General features: G+C 44.5%; 1 protein-coding gene across 2 annotated transcripts in view; it reads right to left on the minus strand.

Moving 5' to 3' along the window:
• The window catches only part of KAT6A (lysine acetyltransferase 6A), an 82,700-nt gene extending 61,832 nt beyond the window's left edge, over positions 1 to 20,868 (minus strand). For both annotated transcript variants that reach the window (XM_083456572.1, XM_083456571.1), the window contains exons 1-2: positions 20,734 to 20,868; positions 18,193 to 19,120 (exon numbers count right to left, since the gene is read on the minus strand). In XM_083456572.1, coding sequence (XP_083312698.1) covers positions 18,193 to 18,795 — 603 coding nt within the window. In that variant the 5' untranslated portion in view covers positions 18,796 to 19,120; positions 20,734 to 20,868. The remainder of the gene's footprint in view (positions 1 to 18,192; positions 19,121 to 20,733) is intronic.
• Between the last annotated feature and the right edge of the window lie 1,166 nt (positions 20,869 to 22,034).

The following is a 22,034-nucleotide window of genomic DNA, read 5'->3' on the forward strand; positions in this document are numbered from 1 at the left end:
TGCTCCTTTCCAATAGACCCCCCCAACTCTTCCAAATTACTCATTCAATCTCATATCTGGTCTCTGCCCTCTGCAGTCAACGCACATAGGTGCAGCCTGATGCTGCCCCACACTGGCTACAGCCCTGCCCTCCTTTTGCCAATTCACTGCATAGCATTACTGTAAATATATATTAAGTGGCCAAGCAGATTTGCCCAGTTTTGATAATTTGTGCATGCATGTCTCAAACTTCAGCTTTCCTTGACAAATAATTTTTTTAAGTATGCATACTCTTTTACACACAGATTCCTGGCTACAATATGAAAAGGAAGCAGTAGCTCTTTAAGGCCTGAAATGAATGAATTGCTGAGCAACACAATAATAGTTGGAAAGGAAGGAAGACAGGCAGCACACAAAAGTAGCCACAATGTGGAACTTGACAGGACCATTTTGAGTTCACGGAGAAAGAAAGGAACAGGGCTGGCAAACAGCTCTGTCCCTGGTGCTAAGTTCAGCACTTCTACTCTGTTTTAATTTGCCAATTCCTTGAAGAACGAATGTTTTTCGTTTTTGTTTTTTAAGTGCAAGCTATCGTGAACCTTTTTTTAATTGAAAGGTGAATACACTATTAAGATCCTCCCTCTCACAAAATGGACAATTTGCCATTTGCTACCAACTACTCAGCACCAACATTCAGGTTAAGTTACAGAAAGTGGGGGGTGGGGAATCGCTTCAGTGGGAGTGAGAAAAGGATACCTTATTGTTCCTCTGTAAGTTGTTCTTATTTGCAAATCCTAACAAATAAATCCAGAAAAGAGTTACTAGACCATAGAAATTATAGTAGTCACCTTCTCCACATATATCTATGGCTGTTATTTGTGATACACTGACAGCTTGAATGGATCACTCACCAGATGTACCTTGTCTCACTGGCCTGAACAAAATTCTTAACAAACACACATGAATCATAGAATCATAGAGTTGGAAGAGACCACAAGGGCCATCGAGTCCAACCCCCTGCCAAGCAAGAAACACCATCAGAACACTCCTGACATATGGTTGTCAAGCCTCTGCCTAAAGACCTCCAAAGAAGGAGACTCCACCACACTCCTTGGCAGCAAATTCCACTGTCGAACAGCTCTTACTGTCAGGAAGTTCTTCCTAATGTTTAGGTGGAATCTTCTTTCTTGTGAAACCATGAGAAACCATGCACACTGGCTGACTTAATCCAGTCTAGAAACATTACTGTAAATGCTTCTGTTGACAATAAATGGCCCAGATTAATTTGCAACTCTTTGTTTTCAGCTCCCACTAAACTTGTCCCTAAACCAACACTTTTTTTTTCTTTTTTCAAATATACGGTATTTTTAGCTCTATAGGACGCAAAAATGAAGGGGAACTGTGTGTGCGTCCTACGGAGCGAAGACGCCATAGCCCCGCGCCCCTCTCCCGGCTGGAGAGGTGACGCGCGGATATGGCAGGAGCCTCTTTAGCCGCGCGCCACCTCTCCAGCTGGGAGAGCGCATGCGGGGCTAAAGAAGCCATAGAAGCTTTCCGCTGCTCCCCGACCTGCTCTTTGGGGCTGGTGGTGGGCTTCCCCCCGCCAGCCCCAAAGAGCAGGTCGAAAGGAACCTGAAGCCTGGAGAGAGAGAGGGGTCGGTGCGCACCGACCCCTCTCGCTCTCCAGGCTTCCAAGGTTGGCGCCTGAAGGTGACTGAATGCACCTTAAATGGCACCTTGTTTTAGAGGGGGGAAATTCTCCCCCTCTCTGCGCAGCGCCTCCTGCCGCTTCGCTGAAGGGTCGCTGGGCAGAGAGGGGGAGAATTTTTTATTCTTGTTCTCCCCCTCTAAAACAAGGTGCGTCCTATTGTCCGGTGCGTCCTATGGTGCGAAAAGTACGGTACCTCCACTGCCACACCAGCTTCTACATTTTTGCAACATAGTTTGGCCTTTCAGACTAAATGCCAGTGTGCTGCCATCTCCTTTGTTTAAAATTCCATCCAGGCCATACTTGTTGCTTTGCTTCTTGTCACTATTATGGAAACTCATGAAAGGATGCCACTTACACAATATGCTAGGTTATTAGGAACCATTTCACCTGTTCACAAATCCAGTGAAGCAAATTCAGACTAATTTGTTGGCACTGGGGTTTCCAGAGTTGCACACAGATGGTGGCCATCTGTTCAGAGCCATGACTCCCCTTGTCAGATAAAGGAGATGAAATACAGCAACTCCCCTAATCCTGCTCCAGCTGCGACAGCCCATTCTTACTCTCATTACACTATACTAGCCACCACAAATCATTTCTATACCGGCTCCACCCAAAATAAACCATTCCATAAACATGTCTACTTTCTATTAGATAGCTTTTGGCTCCAAAGTTTGTTTATGAAGTCTCTGTAGACGAAAAGCAGCATTAATCATATGGACAAAGGCTGAAGAGACTATTATATTTATGTATCTCCAATAAGTCAACTTTCCATAGCGTGGGGGAAGATTTTTCAAAGCATGTTTCAGCTGTGTTGGGGGGAACAATACAAGGCCTTTGAGTTTTATTTTAAGGGTATTTTCCATCCCAAAAAAGTGGTATACAACACAGCAAAGTTAAAATAAATGAAAAGAGCAGGAACAACTTCATTAAAAAAATTATTACAAAAACAAGACAGCAGCAAAAACAGCAGCAGTGGGATAAAGCAACAGTTAGTAGATTGTGGTTACAGGAGATACTCAAGACATACTTCAAGCAGGAGGATATTCCACAATATTGGTGCTGTGATAGGCCTTGCTTCACATTGGGAGGCCCATCCAAGCCTTCACAAAAGAAACAACTCCCTAACCTGCAGAGTTTAAGTGTGATGATCTTCACACAGGAGTAATCATTTCCTGAAATAACCAGGACCCAGGCTACTTAGGACTTTAAAGGCAAAACTAAAAACCTGAATTGGGCATGGAAGCAAACAGGCAGGCGAGTGCAGCTGTTTCAGAGTAACTGATATGACTGTGCTAAAGAGGCAAACAACATTCTGCACCAGCTGAATTTCTCAAGCCATTTTCAGTGGCAGTTGCACATAGAATGTGTTGCCAAAATCTAGCTGGCAAGGCATAGGAGTCTATCTTTCAGTAGCAGGTATAGCTGGTAAAATTAGCTAAAGATGATAAATGGCACTCATGGTGACAACCACAAGTTGGAGATTTAACAGTATCCCCAAACAGACAGTTTCAAACTCATCAACCCACCAACAACTGCATGCAAAGTTTAAAGACATCATACTGCATATGGAGCCAATATAAAGGAAAAATAGGAAAAAACAGATTTGAACATTATCAAGTTTACTGATAACACTGAAGTTCATCTCACCCAGAGATTTCATGTGGACAGCTACTGATGGGGAGGAATAAAAGGAACAACAAAATCTGGACTCCATCTTCTGAAAAAGTACAAAACCACTATAATCCAATGGCCCCAATCTCCAGTTTAGAAGAGTATCGGGATTAATTCTATCTAATAGGAAAGTTGAAGAGATTTAGCAAGGTCAAACTTCTGTCCTGCCTGCACAGGTTGTCAGTAAGCATTATTGAGGCAGCTTTGTTCCCAAGTGTAATTCACTCTTTCATTACCACTTAAGAATTATTATCAAGCTTTGGAAAAACCCGTGAGAGACTAGTCTACACACATTTTTACTGGTTATTTAAGTACACTTTCAGCCTGGAAAAGGGTGGGGATCCACTTATTAATTTCATCGTACCAACTGTCCAAGTCAACAAACTCAGTGTTGTGGAGGGCTATTACCTGCCATTCCTCAACAGAGCACCTGCCCAATGCTGTGCTTCAGCTGCCTCCAACAGAATCCCACCAGGAAAGACACAGGGCTCCTTTTCCTCACAGTCCCCACTCAAATGCTGATTGGCTGCCACCATCTTGTTTAACACAGAAAAGCAAACTTTCATGCCTTTGATAAAGTTCTTGAGAGATTAATGCAAAAATGTTAAAATGTAGTCAAGCTCAGGTTTCATTTAGATTTATAAGAGATTGATTCCCATCCACCCAGCATCTGATTTAAATACTGGTAAGTCAGATGCACAACCCACCCAGGGTAGATGCTCAGTACCAGAGTCAATTTAATTTCCTTTTGCTTTTGCCTTGAGGAAGGCCTCCAAGCCTGATCGGGAACCTCCAAGTCTGCTGTAGGCCTTCCGCTTAGATCTGCTTTGTCTAGAGTTAGAGAAGCAATCTGAGTTTGTTTTGTCTTAGTTTAACTGAGAAAACTCAGCTTGTCTCAAAAGTCAGTTCAAGTGAATTAAACTGGGCTTACTCACAAGTGGGGATAGGATTGCAGCTCTGTACCATGATCTCTCCTGGCATATCCCCTATATCAGGGAGCCAATCCCCAGCATTATAAATGAAGATATAAATAGCTTGTTTACTTCCTGTGCTAAGCAGCATTAAACTATACTCCTTTTGCCAAAAAGAACTGCTGCTGTAGTCCAACAGAATAATGTTTAGTTTAACTCAATCCTCCTAATTGACCTACCCAAAACTACCAGTAAAGCCAAATAAAGAATTTAAAAATATTGTTACTGTTCAATATTAATATTAATATTAATTAATAAAACTACAATTTTATTTTTAAATGAATGCCTTTATATATGAAGTATCTTTTTAAAATAATCTAGTCTGAATTTAATACAAAGATCTGAAAATGTACACACTCTCCTAAAACCCTTTTATCACAAAATACTGTTAAAGCCTACTTTTCTATTTTAGAACAAAGAAGACAACAACAGGCTGTGCCTTGTGCAGGTGCTCTGCTGACGAATACCAAGCATGGGCCAATGTCAGCAGTGGTTATTCACCAACAGCACACCTACACAATGCAGTGGTACCTCGGGTTACGTACGCTTCAGGTTATGTACGCTTCAGGTTACAGACTCCACTAACCCAGAAATAGTACCTCGGATTAAGAACTTTGCTTCAGGATAAGAACAGAAATCGTGCGGCGGTGGCGTGGCAGCAGCGGGAGGCCCCATTAGCTAAAGTGGTGCTTCAGGTTAAGAACAGTTTCAGGTTAAGAACGGACCTCCGGAACGAATTAAGTACGTAACCAGAGGTACCACTGTACTGTTCAAATCACCCTGTGCATCAGCTGCCTCCCGAAGGAGCCAACCAGTCACGGCCTCCCTGCATCTCAGTCGCTAACTGCCCTACGATCCGCACCACCAAGGACAATAGCACCTGGTGTTGGAGATCTGAGGTCTAACACTGTAACTGGTGTTGGATGCAGGGGTGCCAACTTGAATAAAATATTGGGAGGGCAGATAAGCCCCGTCCCCAATCACAGCAATGAGGTACCTAGTGCTGGTGAAGGTTTATTCCTCCTTCACCCCACTTTTTATCCCCAAAACAGCTCTGTGAGATTGACTGGTTTCAGAAACAGCAACTAGTCCAGGGTTACTCTCAATTCTTAAAGGTGAAAATGGACTTGAACCCAACTCTCCCCAAACCCAACTTTCTAGGCATCTGGTTGCACCTCCCCCCTCCAAAAAAAACCCTGAGGGCTGGCTGTAAAATTATGCATATGCCTGCTGGGGCATCTTTTTAAAACCCACCTTAATTCTGTGACAGTAAGTTGTTTTAATTTGCTTTTAAATATTGTGTTTTAATTGTTGTAACCCACCTTGGGACCTTAGGGTAAAGTGTGGATTAACAACAGCAGCAACAATAACGAGTGAGGAGCTTCACCTTCCAAGTCATCAGAATTAGGCACTCCTAGTTTAATTTTTTTAATGATAAGCAACCATGAGAGGCTTTATCTCTCGTCCTAGCACAGCTTCTTGGGGAGCAAGCAGTTTGCATTATCTCTCTTATCTCTCACACTCTCTCTGCTCCAAAATGTCAAGAGGTTTTTGTCCAATCCCAGCTCTCTTGCTATCCAGCAACCCTTTTACAAGTTCACTTACAGTGCTTGTTGGGAAACGGAAGTCCAAAAGTGGAAAAGAAAGAAAGGCAGCAATGCCCATCAATTTGGAGGTGGGGGGGCTGGCCCCCTCAAATATTTTAGGGAGAGGACAAAGGGACCTGAGCCCCTAGGAGTTGATGCCTGTGGTTGGATCTATTGGGTTGTATCTGACACTGAAGCTCATGCAACAGACCAGCCTGCACAATAGAACCTCCCTCTCCCCTACAACCTCAACTGCCACACCTTCTAAATCTGTTCCACTGGATTGGGAGACCCTTTGGAGAAGGCTGGGGGGGGGGGAGGTAAGCAGGGAGATGAGAGGAAGAGGAATTCCCATTGTATGAGCAGAACACCACACCTGCAGCATCGGATACAACGTATTATATTTATGAAATTATGAATTGTCAATAGCAGAGCATGATCTTTAATATCCAACTCATGAAGAAACACTGATGGGCCAGGTTGACTACTAGCTCTGGTTCTGAAAGTTTCGGACACTTGAAAATGAAGGAATTAGTTTTGCTTAGTGTAATTTAAAGCTGGAAAAATAATAAACACAAATACTTCATTTTACAGTTGCCCCGCTCTATGATATATAAATTACACAGTGCAGGGAGGCATGGAGGAGGCATGACTAAAGGTTTTGGATTATACTACCGAAGAGTTCTATTTCATTACAAACACATCTTTATCACAGTGACCAATTTATAAGTATGTACGCTTATTCAGGAAATACACCAATTAAAAAAGTTGGAAACTTGCTTATGTCAGTGATTTAAATTGCTTTTACCTATTTTTATATCATTCAAAACAATCTGTTACTAACCCAGCCACTTCTGTCCTAAAACCCCTAGTCCTGCTGCGGCTGCCACACTACCCAGAGCAAAGCCATGATTTGGCTTAGTGTTATGCAGGAACCCAAGCTCATGGTTGTCTCCTGTGGACAAAGCTTAGGTGACAAGTCAAGAACAAACCCTGGCTACAGTTCATGGTTTGTCTGGAGTGAGACAAACCATCAGCCCAGTTTTGAATGTTAACACTAAGCCTAACCATGGTTTAGCCCCAAAGAAATGAGAGTGCCAGACCACCTTATCTGTCTCCTGAGAAATCACTATGTGGGACAAGAAGCTACAGTTAGAACTGGATATGGAACAACTGATTGGTTCAAAAATGGGAAAGGAGTACAACAAGGCTGTATATTATCTCCCTGCTTATTCAACTTATATGCAAAATACATCATGCGAAAGGCTGAACTGGATGAATCCCAAGCCGAAATTAAGATTGCCGGAAGAAATATCAACAACCTCAGATATGCAGATGACACAACTTTGATGGCAAAAAGTGAGAAGGAATTAAAGAACCTCTTAATGAGAGTGAAAGAGGAGTGTGCAAAATATGGTCTGAAGCTCAACATCAAAAAAACTAAAATCATGGCCACTGGTCCCATCACCTCCTGGCAAATAGAAGGGGAAGAAATGGAGGCAGTGAGAGATTTTACCTTCCTGGTCTCCATGATTACGGCAGATGGTGACAGCAGTCACAAAATTAAAAGATGCCTGCTTCTTGGGAGAAAAGTAATGACAAACCTAGACAGCATCTCACCTTGCAGACAATGGTCCATATAGTTAAAGCTATGGCATTCCCAGTAGTGATGTATGGAAGTGAGAGCTGGACCACAAAGAAGGCTAATGGCCAGAGAATTGATGCTTTTGAATTGTGGTGCTGGAGGAGACTCTTGAGAGTCCCATGGACTGCAAAAAGATCAAACCTATCCATTCTGAAGGAAATCAACCCTGAGTGCTCACTGGAAGGACAGATTCTGAAGCTGAGGCTCCAATACTTTGGCCACCTCATGAGAAGAGAAGACTCTCTGGGAAAAAACTCTGATATTGGGTAAAATTGAGGGCACAAGGAGAAGGGGACGACAGAGGAGACGATTGCTGGAGAGGGTTATAGAAGCGACCAACATGAATTTGACGAAACTCTGGGAGGCAGTGGAAGACAGGAGTGCCTGGCATGTTCTGGTCCATGGGGTCACAAAGAGTCGGATACGACTAAATGACAACAAACCAGCAGGGAAGCAACCATGATTTGCGCTGTGAGTACCTGCACATTCATACTTGGCCATGGTTTGCCTGAGTGTTACATGTGAAAACCAGTGTTAGAAAAGCTATTTGCCACATGGCTCCTGAAACCTGGGTTATGAGAGCAAAAAATAGAATGTCTAGTCACCATCCCCCCCGATGCAGCAGCACTTCCTATTTATTTTTTCGTAGAGATTTCATTTGGTTCTTTTTGCAATTTGTGGTATTTGGAGGGTTGTAACCAGCCATAGCAAAACAGGTCTTACACAGAGCACATTGAGATTTAAGTTTAGGCAGTAACACTTGGTGAACTTTATGGCTGAGTGGGGATTTGAAGCCAGGTCTCCCACATTCTAGTCCTACAGGCACTCTAACCACTACACTACACTGGCTCTCACTGGGGTGAACTATTTTCTTTCAAAATAAAAAAATTCCTTCCAGTAGCACCTTAGAGACCAACTACAGTAAGTTTGTTATTGGTATGAGCTTTCATGTGCGTGCACACTTCTTCAGATACACTGAAACAGAAGTCACCAGACCCTTATACAGTGGTACCTCGGGTTAAGTACTTAATTCATTCCAGAGGTCCATTCTTAACCTGAAACTGTTCTTAACCTGAAGCACCACTTTAGCTAATGGGGCCTCCAGCTGCTGCTGCTGCCGCGCCGCCGGAGCACGATTTCTGTTCTCATCCTGAAGCAAAGTTCTTAACCTGAAGCACTATTTCTGGGTTAGCAGAGTCTGTAACCTGAAGCATCTGTAACCCGAGGTACCACTGTATATAGTGAGAGGGTGGGGAGGGGTATTGATCAGAAGGGTGGTGGGAATGAGTGATTGGCTGATAGGTGTGGTAAACCTGTTGACCACTGTTAACGACTGCAATTGGTCTTAGAGGAAAAAGCCTACCTGTAACTATTTTCTTTCAGTTTGCAAAGTCACAGCTTCTGTGATAAGTGGAGCTACCAGTGAGGGATATTGTCTCACTCTGTCCATTCATGCCCACATAACGTGATTATTTTCAAAGTTCTAATGTTTTTATTACTGTAAGCAAAGCACTTCCTTGTGTAAATGGTAAAGGAGCACCTGTGCAAAAAAGGCCATTTCAAGATCCTTGGTATCTTTTAAGGTTTGGCCCCATTGCAAATTACTATAGCAGCTGTAGTGACTTAACTCCATGAGTGTAGATGAGAGGAAGTCTATGGGAAATGTTTGCACTTAAAAAAAGCTACCTTTCTTTATAAACATCTAGGATTTAGCATGAAAACCCTCATACATTTATACAAACCCTAAAATGTCTTTTCTTCTGACATAAAAAATGGGATTTCCCTAAGAAAAACACTTAACTTCCAGTAAAAAAAAAAAAACAACAACCAGTGCAAGTAATACTGACCTCTTGTAGTTTGAATTATAAATGTTGATAGGTCATTCTGAATCCCTTGCACTTAAAAGATCGTACAATTCCACACACACCTCTTTCTTCTATTTCTAAAAGATTATATTTTATAGAATATGCACCAGTTTAAAAGGAGTTCCCCACACAGCTGTTCTGTTTCTCCAAAGCTACTATCTTCCTCCCCACCCCACCCCCAGCTTCTTCACAGTTCATTTAGCACATTAAAAGGCTTCCTGGGGAGCAGGCAGAAAGGGAAGGCTTCAGTCCAAGGACAGTCACAAACCACAAGACTGGAAATATCAACTTGGTCACTAGGTAGTGCTCCAGAGTTACAAAAACAACAACTGGCAACCGGTTAATTTTGAACACTGGTGAAAAAACAGTCCACTGTGCCTGATATCTGACAAATTTTACAAAAATACTGAAGAGAAGACCTATTTGAAGTAAGTTACAGCTACTCTCTACTAACTTGAACTATTACTTTAAATAATAGTTTAACTGTATTCCTGATGGCAAATTTTAAAATCAAGGTGTAGCATTAAGCTAAAACCTCTTATCAGTTTCATCATGATAAAAAAGTATTTACCTAATGGTTCTGAAGACGTTAAATGGAAACTGCCTTACCACAATCCTAAAGCTGGCCAAAGTCTGGCTGAGCATCCTCAGGGCACAACATTAACTTGCACCCAAGCACTTTTGCACTCAGAGGCCTAAAGTTCTATGGGTGCAGTTCTACTACCAGAATTATGCCATCAGAAATAATAGGGAGTACCATATTGGCCTGAATATAAGCCGCACTTTTTTCCCAAATTCCAACGGTGAAAAGTTAAAGTGTGGCTAAAATTTGCGACCTTACAAAACCTGGCTTTTACGATATAGATATCGCTCCCCTCCCGTCCTGTCAGCAGCTCCTCCAGCCTCCCCCAAAGCTGGGTAGGAAAGAACACAGGGGAGGGGGAAGACCTCTGGCACCGTGGCACGGCTCCCCCTCAGCCTGTAATGCTGCCAGGAATGCGGGAAGTGGCCCCCGCCAAGACAAACACACCGGGAGCCCGGGGAAGCGGCACCCACTCCACGTGTAGTCCCCCATCCTCCCCCCAAGGCCAGGAAGGGAGGAAGCGGAAAGGCAACCAACAATGCAGCAAGGCTCCCCCCCCCCCCAGCCCAGTGTGCAGCCAGGAGTCCTCTCTAGTACCTGTAGAATTTTCTTCTACATTTGCCATTTACGGGTGTGAGTGCCTGTGGAAATTTAAGGGAGTGGCTTTTATTTGGGTACTGTCTCCCCCCCCCTTGAATTTTAAAGGTGCGGCTTATTTGTGGGTACAGCTTATATTGGGGTCAATACGGTATGTCAAGGGTGTATGACAGGAGATCCAGATTCAAAGGCACAACGTTCCCACACTCCAAAAGGATTTTTAAAAAACAAGCCCTGGAGCTGGTTTGGTGATTTTTTCTCACTGATGGCAAAAGGAGAGGAGAAATTAAAAAATTACATCAGGAGAAAGGAAAATGGGCAGCCCGTCCACCACCCCTGGGCCCAAGCAAGCTAGGAAGGGCTTTGGAATTGACAGTTCTCCTTCAAATTATTTGCTAGCCACTGAACTTTCTCTGCTCACCTAGATGGTCACTTGGCACAGTGTGTTTGCCTCCATCACCCCTCACTTTCTATCACAAAATGAAGCCAGCAGACTTCTCTCCGACATCATTGCCTTCAGAATCTCCTCTGGCTCCCAGCAAAAAGAAAAGAAAAAGAAAAGCAAGCCACCAGCTGCATAGGTCGGCAGTAGTGAATTTGGAGTTTCACTCTACCTCTGGCTCTGCAGGAGGCAGAGATAAACAATATATGCAATTTGCACCTAGTCATAAGACTTTCACAAATCAAGAGTTTTGTATAAAATAAGGTATCTGCCAAAAGAAAGTCAAAACTAGGCACAACACATTAACATTAAAATTTAAAAATTCTGAATTTTGCAAGCAGATCACATTACCCTTTAGAAATTTTGACCTTAAAAGTGTATGCAACCTTGAATAGTGTTCTCTCAAGAACACCCCCTATAATCAGCTGAAAGCAAAGAGGAAAAAAATACTTGATATTTGTTGTTCCTCCTCACCCCCACCCCAAACTTTAGATTCCCATGGATAGTGGGTGCTATTGTTTCCAACTGAAATGAGACAAATGGGTATGGGTAGACCAGGAAGGAGCCCAAACACATCTGGCCACATGGTTCTTCTCTGAGAATGGTCACAGCATCATCTCAAATGAGGTCACTGGGGAGACCCAGCGAGATGGACAGGGCACAAATAATAAAATTATGATGAGGATGAGGATGAGGATTATGGTGGTGATGATGTCTTTTACAGGGATCACAAATTCAGATCCTGGGCAGCTCCTCCAGCAGTTTCTGTTGAGATCAAAAGTCAAACTTGACTTATTTAAAGTCCCACTTGTTCAACCAGTTCTATGACAGGGAACGTTAGAAACACTGCTGACTTGATATATCATTCACCTTTTTGCATTCGACACTTCTAGAGTGGTGGAGAAAGAATGAAATTGAAAGGACAAGGATAAACAATTGTACCCTTAAAATGTCAGACGGCAAAAAAGCAAACTACTGAGAAGGCTGCATCACAGAAAACACAACACGCCCAAACCTCTGCACAATTTTCCACTGTTTCAAAACAGACTGCAACACTCAGGATACTACATAAACAGCATCCGAAATTAATTGGTCGCCAGTCAGTTTTTGCGACTCAAGAGCTCCACCTAGTGATCAAGGAGTCCTGTGCAATTTGTCTAAATGTAGTCTGTATTTACCGTAAATTTTTGAGTGCCAAGGAAATCCCTTACTATGATAAACAGGAGCAGAACTTGAGGAATCTCTCTAAAGCATAAGCATCTACAAAATAATTTCCTCCAAAGAATCCATGAATCAATAGTCATGGTTTTAAATAAAATAATACTTTCCTTGTATGAGAGCTATTCAATATTCAAAGTTGTCACAATATACCATAACTTCAGGTATTGCCCTATCCAAAGGTATCCAACAGCTATCAAGGTTTATCATGATTAAAATAATTCAGCTATATCCAAACAGGAATGTCAGGTGGGATTCTGTGGAACTAGAAAAACTGTGAGCTGGTAATTACATCACCCAACACAGACACAAGAAGTTTCACACAAATAACTTCCAAGTTCTTTTCTACACAACCAACACCCTAATTCAGCCACACCTAAAACTTGCAGTATGTACTTACTGTTGTACATAGAGTTTTACTTGCAATTATGCAAAATAGGTTCCTCTGCCACTTATTTTCATAAAGTGCAAAGTATTTAAAAAGCCATCCTTTCCTTTAACTAGGCATTTTAACCAAGTAGTTAGATTAAAAAGACAAGAGTGGTTTCAGCCTTCAAGGCTACAGTGTGAACAAGTGCTTAAAATGTCAGAAGAAGTTAGACACCATATGAATAAACAAGGTTGTTATTCAAATAAATCCCTCGAAAACATTCAAGAACCACTACAGACAACATGTTCTCTGAAATGCTTAAGAGTACGGGGATTAGCATTACATTACTGGGAGACCATTGCTACAACATTTGTGAAGCCAGGGTTAAATCTTTGGGTCTTGATATTGAAAAGACTAGGAAAACAATTTATATAACTGGGAGGAGGGAGGTATTATATACTTTACAACTTATCAATAAGTCACCATAAGGATGTTATTTGCCCGAGACCAGGCAGTGAATTGCAGGGCTCAGCACAGAGAGTTAAGCAAAGACCAGTGTGACTGAAATGTCTGTCCCACTCTATTTTGATGACTTCAACTTTAAGATTATCTTATTTTGGAGGGAATGTCTGTGTCTCTCAAAGCAATACCTTTTTGCTAACATATGCTGGATTGCCAAATGTTTTTATCCCTTTATATCAGGCAATCCTTTTAAGCACTGACATGGTGCACCTACAACAGCATAGTGAGAATTTAGAAATAAAGCTGGCAAGAATGTACAAAAACGTATTTCACTGTTGAAGTGGAAGTTAAATACCAGACAGCATGAAATATAATTTACTTAAATCTATGGCACCACCTTGTTGAGAGAAAAAAATCAATAAAGGGTTAGCATGCAGATTTGAAACTTAGAAGGGATTTAGACATAGTCAGTTGGAAAGCTTTAGAGACTCAGTTTGAAAGCTTTGCCAAATGCTCAAAAGAACTTTTGTGTGTGTGAATTTGTTCCCATGTTCAAAACCTAACCCCAGACAAGACATGTGATCTATTCTAGGTAAGCGCTATGCTCTCAACAGCCGCCTCCAAAGCATTTCTACTCAGAATTATTTCAGAACAGAATTCAACGGAATTTTTTATTTCTAGTAAGATGGCTTGGGATGACTACCTTAGAAGTTCAGCATACCTACCCGCCCTTCAGCTACCTCCCCTACATTAGCCACAACACTGCTATGTTAAACATGCAGCAACGGTCAGGGTTTCCCATCAAGCAGTGGCTCTCTCATTTCTCTCCATGGAATATCCAGCAGCTGTATTCCAGATATTTCAGGGGTGGGGGTGGGCGGAGTGGACTCCAAGTGACTCCCTCTGCGCCCAGAGGGAGCCTTGCAATCTTAGTACACTCGTACCTTGGAAGTCAAACAGAATCCGTTCTGGAAGTCCGTTTGACTTCCAAAACGTTAGAAAACCAAATTGCAGCTTCTGGTTGGCTCAAAGAAGCATCAGAAACCGCGGAAGCCCCATTGGACGTTCAGGTTCCCAAAAAAATTGTTTGCAAACAGGAACAATAACTTCCGGGTTTGTGGTGTTTGGGAGCCAAAACGTCCGAGTTCCAGGGCGTTCGGGATCCAAAGTATGACTGTAGTTACAAACAGAGAATCAACAACAAACAGAGGATCCAACAACAGAGGCATCATTGTATCAGATCCTTTAATAGAAGGGACCAGCGTTTGAAACCAACCAGGCACCAGACGCGTTTTGCTACTGGTGTGGGTCCAATTGCAACTACATGGAGATTTCTGGGTGCCAGGTTGGCGACCAGTTTAAAAACCTCTGCCTTAGTTCATATTTAATACCATTTCCATTTCCCCTGTGTGTGCTTTTTTCCTTTTTGAATACTGGGACAAGTGAATTGTAAGGGCAAGCTACATTCAAGCAATGCAGTTGGGATCACAGAATCACAGAGTTGGAAGGGACTCTGAGGGTCATCTAGTCCAACCCCCTGGTGAACAGACATTCCATTGTGGCAACCACAACCTAGATTTAAGGTGCCATTTGGCACCTAGCCTATATATCTGAGCTTCTAACACCAGAAGGGATGTGTGTAAACAGGACATCAACCAAAAAGAGATTGCTAGAAAAGAATGCCTGATGAAATTCTCACATGCACCTTTAAGAAATTAATGTTTTCTTAACCATTAATCTTTGCATAAGTTGCCATAGGAAATGGAAATGTCCAACAGAATAGCGGATTCAAAATGCTGCTCAACCTTGAAGCATAGTGGGTAGACCTTGTATCACTCATTATTTCTCAGCCTCAGCTACCAGACAATATTACAGTGGTACCTCTGGTTACGTACTTAATTCGTTCTGGAGGTCCGTTCTTAACCTGAGGTACCACTTTAGCTAATGGGGCCTCCCGCTACCGCCGCACCGCTGCTGAACGATTTCTGTTCTCATCCTGAAGCAAAGCTCTTAACCCGAGGTACTATTTATGGGTTAGCGGAGTCTGTAACCTGAAGCGTCTGTAACCTGAAGCATCTGTAACCCGAGGTACCACTTTATTATGGATGTAAAACTAGATAATCCCCTTCTACACCACTTCCTGCCAACCTAGCAGTTCGAAAGCACGTCAAAGTGCAAGTAGATAAATAGGTACTGCTCCAGCAGGTAAACGGCATTTCCATGCACTGCTCTGGTTCGCCAGAAGCGGTTTAGTCATGCTGGCCACATGTACGCCGGCTCCCTTAGCCAGTAAAGTGAGATGAGCGCCGCAATCCCAGAGTCGTCCGCGACTGGACCTAACATTCAGGGGTCCCTTTACCTTTACCTTACAGCACCTTTACTCTTTGGAAGAAGGGTAATGTTTCCAAAAGGAATGGGTGCATTCATGAGAGTGGACAACCCATTACCACTGTAAGTCAGGAAAAATGCTCTCATGTCAAAAGCAACCCAAACTACTACAAATGAGATCAATAGGGAGAACAGCTACTATGACAAACTTTATAGACTTCCTCTGGCCTTCACCAATGCTACTTGCTACACTGGATCATGTAATATCTTTTTCCTGTATCCCAATATTTAAGATTTCCAAGATGATAAGTTTGTAGCATTACTGACTAACAGTGTTTACTCTATGTATCAACTGAGTTAGACAATGGTCACCGTTGCTACCTTAGTAACGTATTCACATCACAACCCCAGATTTCAAACTTTTATCTACCAAGACCAAATGAGGTTGGCAGACTATTTGAAACAGTCAACAAAATTAAGATTGACAGGACATCGTTTAAAAGTTATTGGTGCTACGCTTTACTTTTCATTTGCAAATAACCAATGTCTGCTTCATTTCTAATGAAGTATCTCTTAATCCGAGGTACCATTGTATTTCTATACTTAAGATATATATAATATCTAAATCTTGTATAACTGCAATGTTCAACATGAAAAAAGCCCACAAAAGCTAGGAACAGGGGCTACTTTAAAGACAGAAACTTCCTGTCTTAGAAGAATGACAATATGTGATATCAACAATAAATTATATGGTCGCAGACCTGGCAATATAACTGATTCACAAAATCCCCAGCTTTTTCCTCATCCCATGTGCTAAGTTCACTACAGTAAGTTACACATGGCAATCAAAGCTGTTAATCACATCACTGTCAAATAGGCAGGCCAATGCTATTCTCACTCTATAGAAGGTGAACCAAGGCCAACAGCCAAATACTTGTCATCCAACCAGCTTGTGGCTTAGCAAGAATGTGAACTCTAGTCTGCCAGCTCTCTTCACTAGACATGTCACTGTCTGCCTTGTCATCCAAGATCAATTGGAATTACATTTATGGGCCCTTAGGTATCTCTAGACTTTCTAGTGTATACCAGCACTTAAAACTTTCAGCTGTTACTACCACATTGCATTCCCATTAATCTAATCTTCCTCCCAATTAGGAGAAATGGTAGCTTAGGACTAGTTGATAGAATAAAGTACCTACCAGGTTTTTAAGAGCAATAACAAATTTTGAGGAAGGAAGGGAAACAGTGCAACATACAACTTGGTACACCATCGAAGAAAATAGTCAATTCAGAAAGTAAAACTACAACTTTAAAATTTTCTATGCTGGCAAGTGACCTGTTTTATCCAGCAGTCCAGAGACATGGTAATAGGAATGTAAGAAGGGCCTGCTGGATCAGGTCAATGGCTCCTCTAACCCAGCAACCTGCTCTCACAGTGACCAACCAGGGGAGCTGAGCATATGAGCACTCTCAATAACAGGCATTGAGAAGCTTACTGCCTCTGAATCCATTTGAATCTATTCATCTATTTAGTGGCAAAGCAAGAAAGTAGTGCCCATTCTGAAGGAGCGAGTTGTAATATTAACTGAAAAGTCAGATGATACAGCATAAACAAATTAATTTCTAATGTTAGTTATCTTTCGGCTTTCCCAAACTTAGTATCAGGACAGGTGTTGATTTTAATGTAACAAATAAGAGGTCTCTATGATTATCACATTCATTACATCAACAGCTACTCATTCTTTAACATACAAACCCCACTTTCCCATTTAAAATACACACCCATGCCATTTCCAAAGTTGCTTAAAAGCAGCTTCCCTCACTCTTTCCCAGTGAGGACAAAACTTGAGAGGATATGGAAGGTCTTAACAATAAATTCAATACTGTGTATTTGGGAAAGAAAGTATACTGGAGTTATGAGGTTTAGGATCCTAAACCTCATGTACATTATCTGGGAGAAGTTAAGATGAAGCATATCAACTCCACCCCAACTTAGCTGGCCTTATGTGAGTGTAAATAGCTTACCCAGCTCATGGACTTACACCGGCTGAAGAAAAGCCCTGTTGTGGAAAGTAACACCAGTGTACAGGGCAAAAGGGGGCATGTCAAGGGTGGGGAAAGCAGCTCATGGAGGAGGAGGAGGAGTTGGAGGAGGAGGAGGAGGTATAAACTATGGTTTGCCGCATCCTCACTATCTTCATTCACTGGCCCTACACACAGAGCTCAGTGTAATTTACACTGCCAAAAATGCAAGTGTAAATTTAATTCACCCACTGGAAGAGGATAAAAAGCCCCCCACCAACCAGGAGCAGTTAACATGCAGCTTAAGGAGAGACACCACATATCTGTCTCCCTGCGAATCTGCCTGTTTAAAATTGATCTGCTCTCCTCCAAACAAAATACCCAATGCTCGGAAAGAATAATCTATGCACCATAAAATGCACAAGGCATATCTGTAGTGCTTTTAATAATGCTGCTTAAAACTGACAGAGCAAAGCTTCCTTCTCTTAGTAATCCTTACAACAGACCTATGAGGTAAACTGGCATTACCCCCCCCCCCCCCGACACACACATATTGCAAATTGAAAGATGAGGGATAAGGCCTTGCCTAAAGCCACTTGGGAGTTCAGAGCTGAACTGAGAGTCCTCAGCTCACACTCTTAGTTAACAAACCAACACATTTACAAGTTACTTTTGTAAAAGTAGTGTGAAACACTGAATCTGCCATTCAGCACCCAAGAGCTGGTTAGCAAGTGGTTCTTACCTTATCTTTTTCATGTGGAAGGAGAGATACTGGAGGAAGACAAGAAAGAGATTCACAGCTCTCTTTCCCATCTGCATTTGTGGCTGCTTTAGTATTGAGTTGGTACAGAGGTCCATCTTTAAGGAGTCGCCCATGGCCAATTGCCCGCTTGACAGCCAATCGCAGTTGCTGGTGAAAGGTGGAAGGGGCACTGCTTGCAAATAGAGCTGACACATCCTTCTGCCCTTTCAAAAAGCGTTCAATGTTCTTCAAGGATGAGCCACTGGACTCTGCCAAGCCCTCAACTGCCCGTTTAATCAGTTTATTCCAGTCCACGTTTGGTTTACCATCCAACTTTCCATGGTTTCGTGGTTTGGGAAGTGCTATTCGCCCGGGGTTATCAGGATCCTTATAGGAATTAAGTCCCTTATTGGAAACCTTTAATATGGTCCCATCTTTAACACTCAGTTCCAATTGCTCCAGAACCGTTTTTCGATCCAAACCATGGGACGAAGACACAGCATTGCATATCCTCTCTTCTGAAGGGCGCTGTTTTTGCTTCTTGACCTTTTTAATTGCCTCCAAAATCCACTCCGTGTACAACGGGTTAGCGAGTTTTACCATGATGAAGACTTCTGTATATCCATAGAGTCGTTATCCCTTATCCCTATACTGAAGGAGTTTCACAGAATGGGAAAACAGATGATCGGAGGATAGGGACCAGTTAACCATAGCATACACGTTGTTTGCCCCAAATTCCTTTTTCAAACATAAGATTTCCTATTTTCCATTTAAAAATATATATCCTGTTAGGAACCAATTCATATTTTCCAATGCCCCCCCTCCAAAAAAAGCAGCAGGTGTATCATACAGGTGAGACGAATTCAGCACATCTCATTCCAGCTCTTTACATTCCCAATCTGGTACACAAGTAAATAAAATGGTAAGCCTGAAAGAAAGAAAAAAGAGAAAACAGAGTTATTTGACTTTTTAACAAGCAGCTCCTAACTGTAAAGTTTTGCTAGCCCCTCAGCACAACAGCGTCAGCATAGCTGTGTTAAAAAAGGGAAATTTGTCCAAGAATATTTGGTCTAAAAAAATCTGAAAGCAATTAAAGATTTGGCATTTAAAATGGCAATGTATTGGGCCAATTCTTCAACAAGTCTGGACTTGAAGCAAAACACCATTTAGAAGGCACTAACCACCAAAAGAACTGAGGCAAAATCCTCCAAAGGTAGAGAAGAAAATTGCATAGAAAACCCAGCTCATTCCATCTCCTCACCCAGGAAAGAGACTTGCAGGATTACTACAAGAAAACAAGCTGGTTGGACAAGTCACCATCATTTGGGGGGAAAAGAAGGTAAGTTGGGAGGGGCAAAGGCAACGGCCTAACAAGAAAGCTGCAGAAGCCCATCTAGCCCAACCTTTCACAGCAGTCGGGCAAACCCAACACCTGCATGAAGGTTGCAGCTACGCTACTTTCTGAAGGTATACGACCCTACCACCTGCTCAAGCGAGCATGGTTGGGGTCTGGTCAGGGCTTAAGTGGCAATCACATGTATCCCACCTCAGGCTCCAAGATGCAAGGGAACAAACTTTAAAACTCCCTAAACTTGCAAGGGATGTACAGAAGAACTATGGCGTAATGCACTGCACGCCTTGAGCCCAAAAATAAGCCAGAATGCCGCCTAGCCTAACTTTACGGGATAAAGTTTTTACCCTCTTTAGACTCCCTTTTTTGTTTTTGTTTCTAAGTTTGCAAGGGGCGCTCAGGTCTGAACACCGCAAGATCTGGGTGGCCGCGAAGCCTAAGGAAGCGCCGCGCATCTTCCGAAGTCGGGAAAAGGAAAAGTCGCTCGCATCCGTGCGTGTGTTTCAAAAAAGCAACAATAAACAACTGGCCGCCAAAGCGAGCGAGAAAAGGCGTTATGTAAGGAGAAGCAGCGGCAGCGGCGGCGGCGGCGCAAGTTGGGTCCGGAGGCGGCGGCCGTCTCCGTCCTTCGGCCGCTTCTCTCCTCTCGCACTTCCAGGCCGCGGGCAAGAAGGAGGCAGCGGGCCCGGCCGCCTCGCCCGCGGCGGGGTCCCCGACGGCGAAGCGCAGCCCAAGCCGAGGAGGCCTCGCCCGAGGCGGCCCGGATGCCAAGCGGCGGCGCTCCGGCCCCGCGGCGGCCTCGCCGGCTAGGCCCGCCCGCCTGCTCGCTCTGGCGCCGCCGAGGCCGACTTGGCCTGCACCTGCCGCCGGCGGGCCGGCGGGCGGGCGGGCGGGCGGGCGGGCGGGCGCCGAGGGAGGCGGCCAGGCAGGCAGGCAGGCGAGGCCGCGGCGGGGCCTGGCGCGGCGAGCCTGGGCCGGGCCGGAGCAGGCCGCGGCCGGGCCTGGCGCGAGGAGCCCGCCCGATGCCCGCCCGCCCGCCCGCGCGCAGCCTCTCGCTCCCTCGGCTTCTCCCCGCCTCCGCCTCCTCCTGCTTCGCCTCTCGCCGCCGCCGCCCGGCACGGAGCCGCCCCTCCGCCCGCCCGCCCTCGCCCTCCGCCCGCGGGAGAGGCGCCGCGGCCGCCGCTGCTTACCGGGGCCTACGCGAGGCGGAGCCCAGGAGCCTGAGGCCGGACGGCGGCGAAGACCCAAACTGACACGGCGGCCATCTTGGGTCCGGAGCTGGGCGGGGGGCGGCGCGGCGCGCAGCGGAACAGCCGAGGGGGCGGAGCCGCGGCGGCGCGGGGAGGGGAGCCGGGCCGCGGAACGGCCAGCCCGGGAGACGCAGGGCGCGTGCGCGCAGAGCCGGCCGGGCGAGGGAAGCTCCGGTTCCCAAGGGGAGGCGCGGAGACGGGGCGCCGCTCGGGAAGCCCAGTCGAAGGGCGCGAGGAGGGGCTCTGCCCCGAGGAAACCAGAGCCAGGCACCCCATCGCCAGACCTGGAGCCGTGCTTTTGGGGGCGGGGGACGCAGATCCCTAAACCGAGAGCAGCCCTCACCATGGCCTGAAGGCATCTCCAGCCCGGGCTTCCTCGGAAACGGCGCTCGCCGTGCAGGATCCATCCGCCCAGCCAGCCCTGCAGTAGTGGACTTGGGAGGAAGGCCTCTCGGAGCGCGTGCAGAGTGCATCTCCATCTCCATCTCTCTCTCCCCTGGGCAGAGCACGGCCAAGCCCCCGAGAAAGCTGCTCGTGCAGGCTTCTAGCCCTCACTGCTGATTTTAGAAACTGAGCACCTCTTATTTTGTATTACTAATGTATTATTAGTAACTGCATAAATATGCCATGAAAGGGATACAGGCAAAGAAGCCACAGTTTTTGCTTGACTGTACAGTTTAAACAAAAAGAGCATTGAGAGGTAATAACTGACCTGTTTGTGTTTGTTAGCTGACCCAAGACAGCACTTTAAATTTGGGGATTGGGAGATGAGATCCGTGGTGAAGTTCAAAGGATAGGTCATGAATACATTTAAACTGAATTATGAGCAGGGAGGGGGGAGAACAAGAACATTTGTTGTGGTCATTTTCCATATCCCCCCTTCATAATAAGTATTGAAATATATTTTCAGCACACTTCAAAATCAACTTCTTTTGATGTAATGGGATTTTTGGAGCCCTAAGTGTACTGTGGTAATTAGCATGTTGGACCGGGGCCTGGGAGACCAGGGTTCAAATCCCCCTCTCACCCATGAACCCCACTGGGCATGACCATGGATCAGGCCCCATCTCTCAGCCTCATCCACCTCTCAGGGTTGTTGTGAGAATAACAGGGAGAAGGGGAGAAGTGTGTACAACACCCCAAGCTCCTCTGGAAAACCAGTGTGGTGTAGTGGTTCAGAGCGGTAGTCTCGTAATCTGGGGAACCGGGTTTGCGTCTCCGCTCCTCCACCTGCAGCTGCT

This window comes from Podarcis tiliguerta (assembly GCF_965153285.1).
Source record: "Podarcis tiliguerta genome assembly, chromosome: 8".
NCBI classification, from domain to species: Eukaryota; Metazoa; Chordata; class Lepidosauria; order Squamata; family Lacertidae; genus Podarcis; species Podarcis tiliguerta.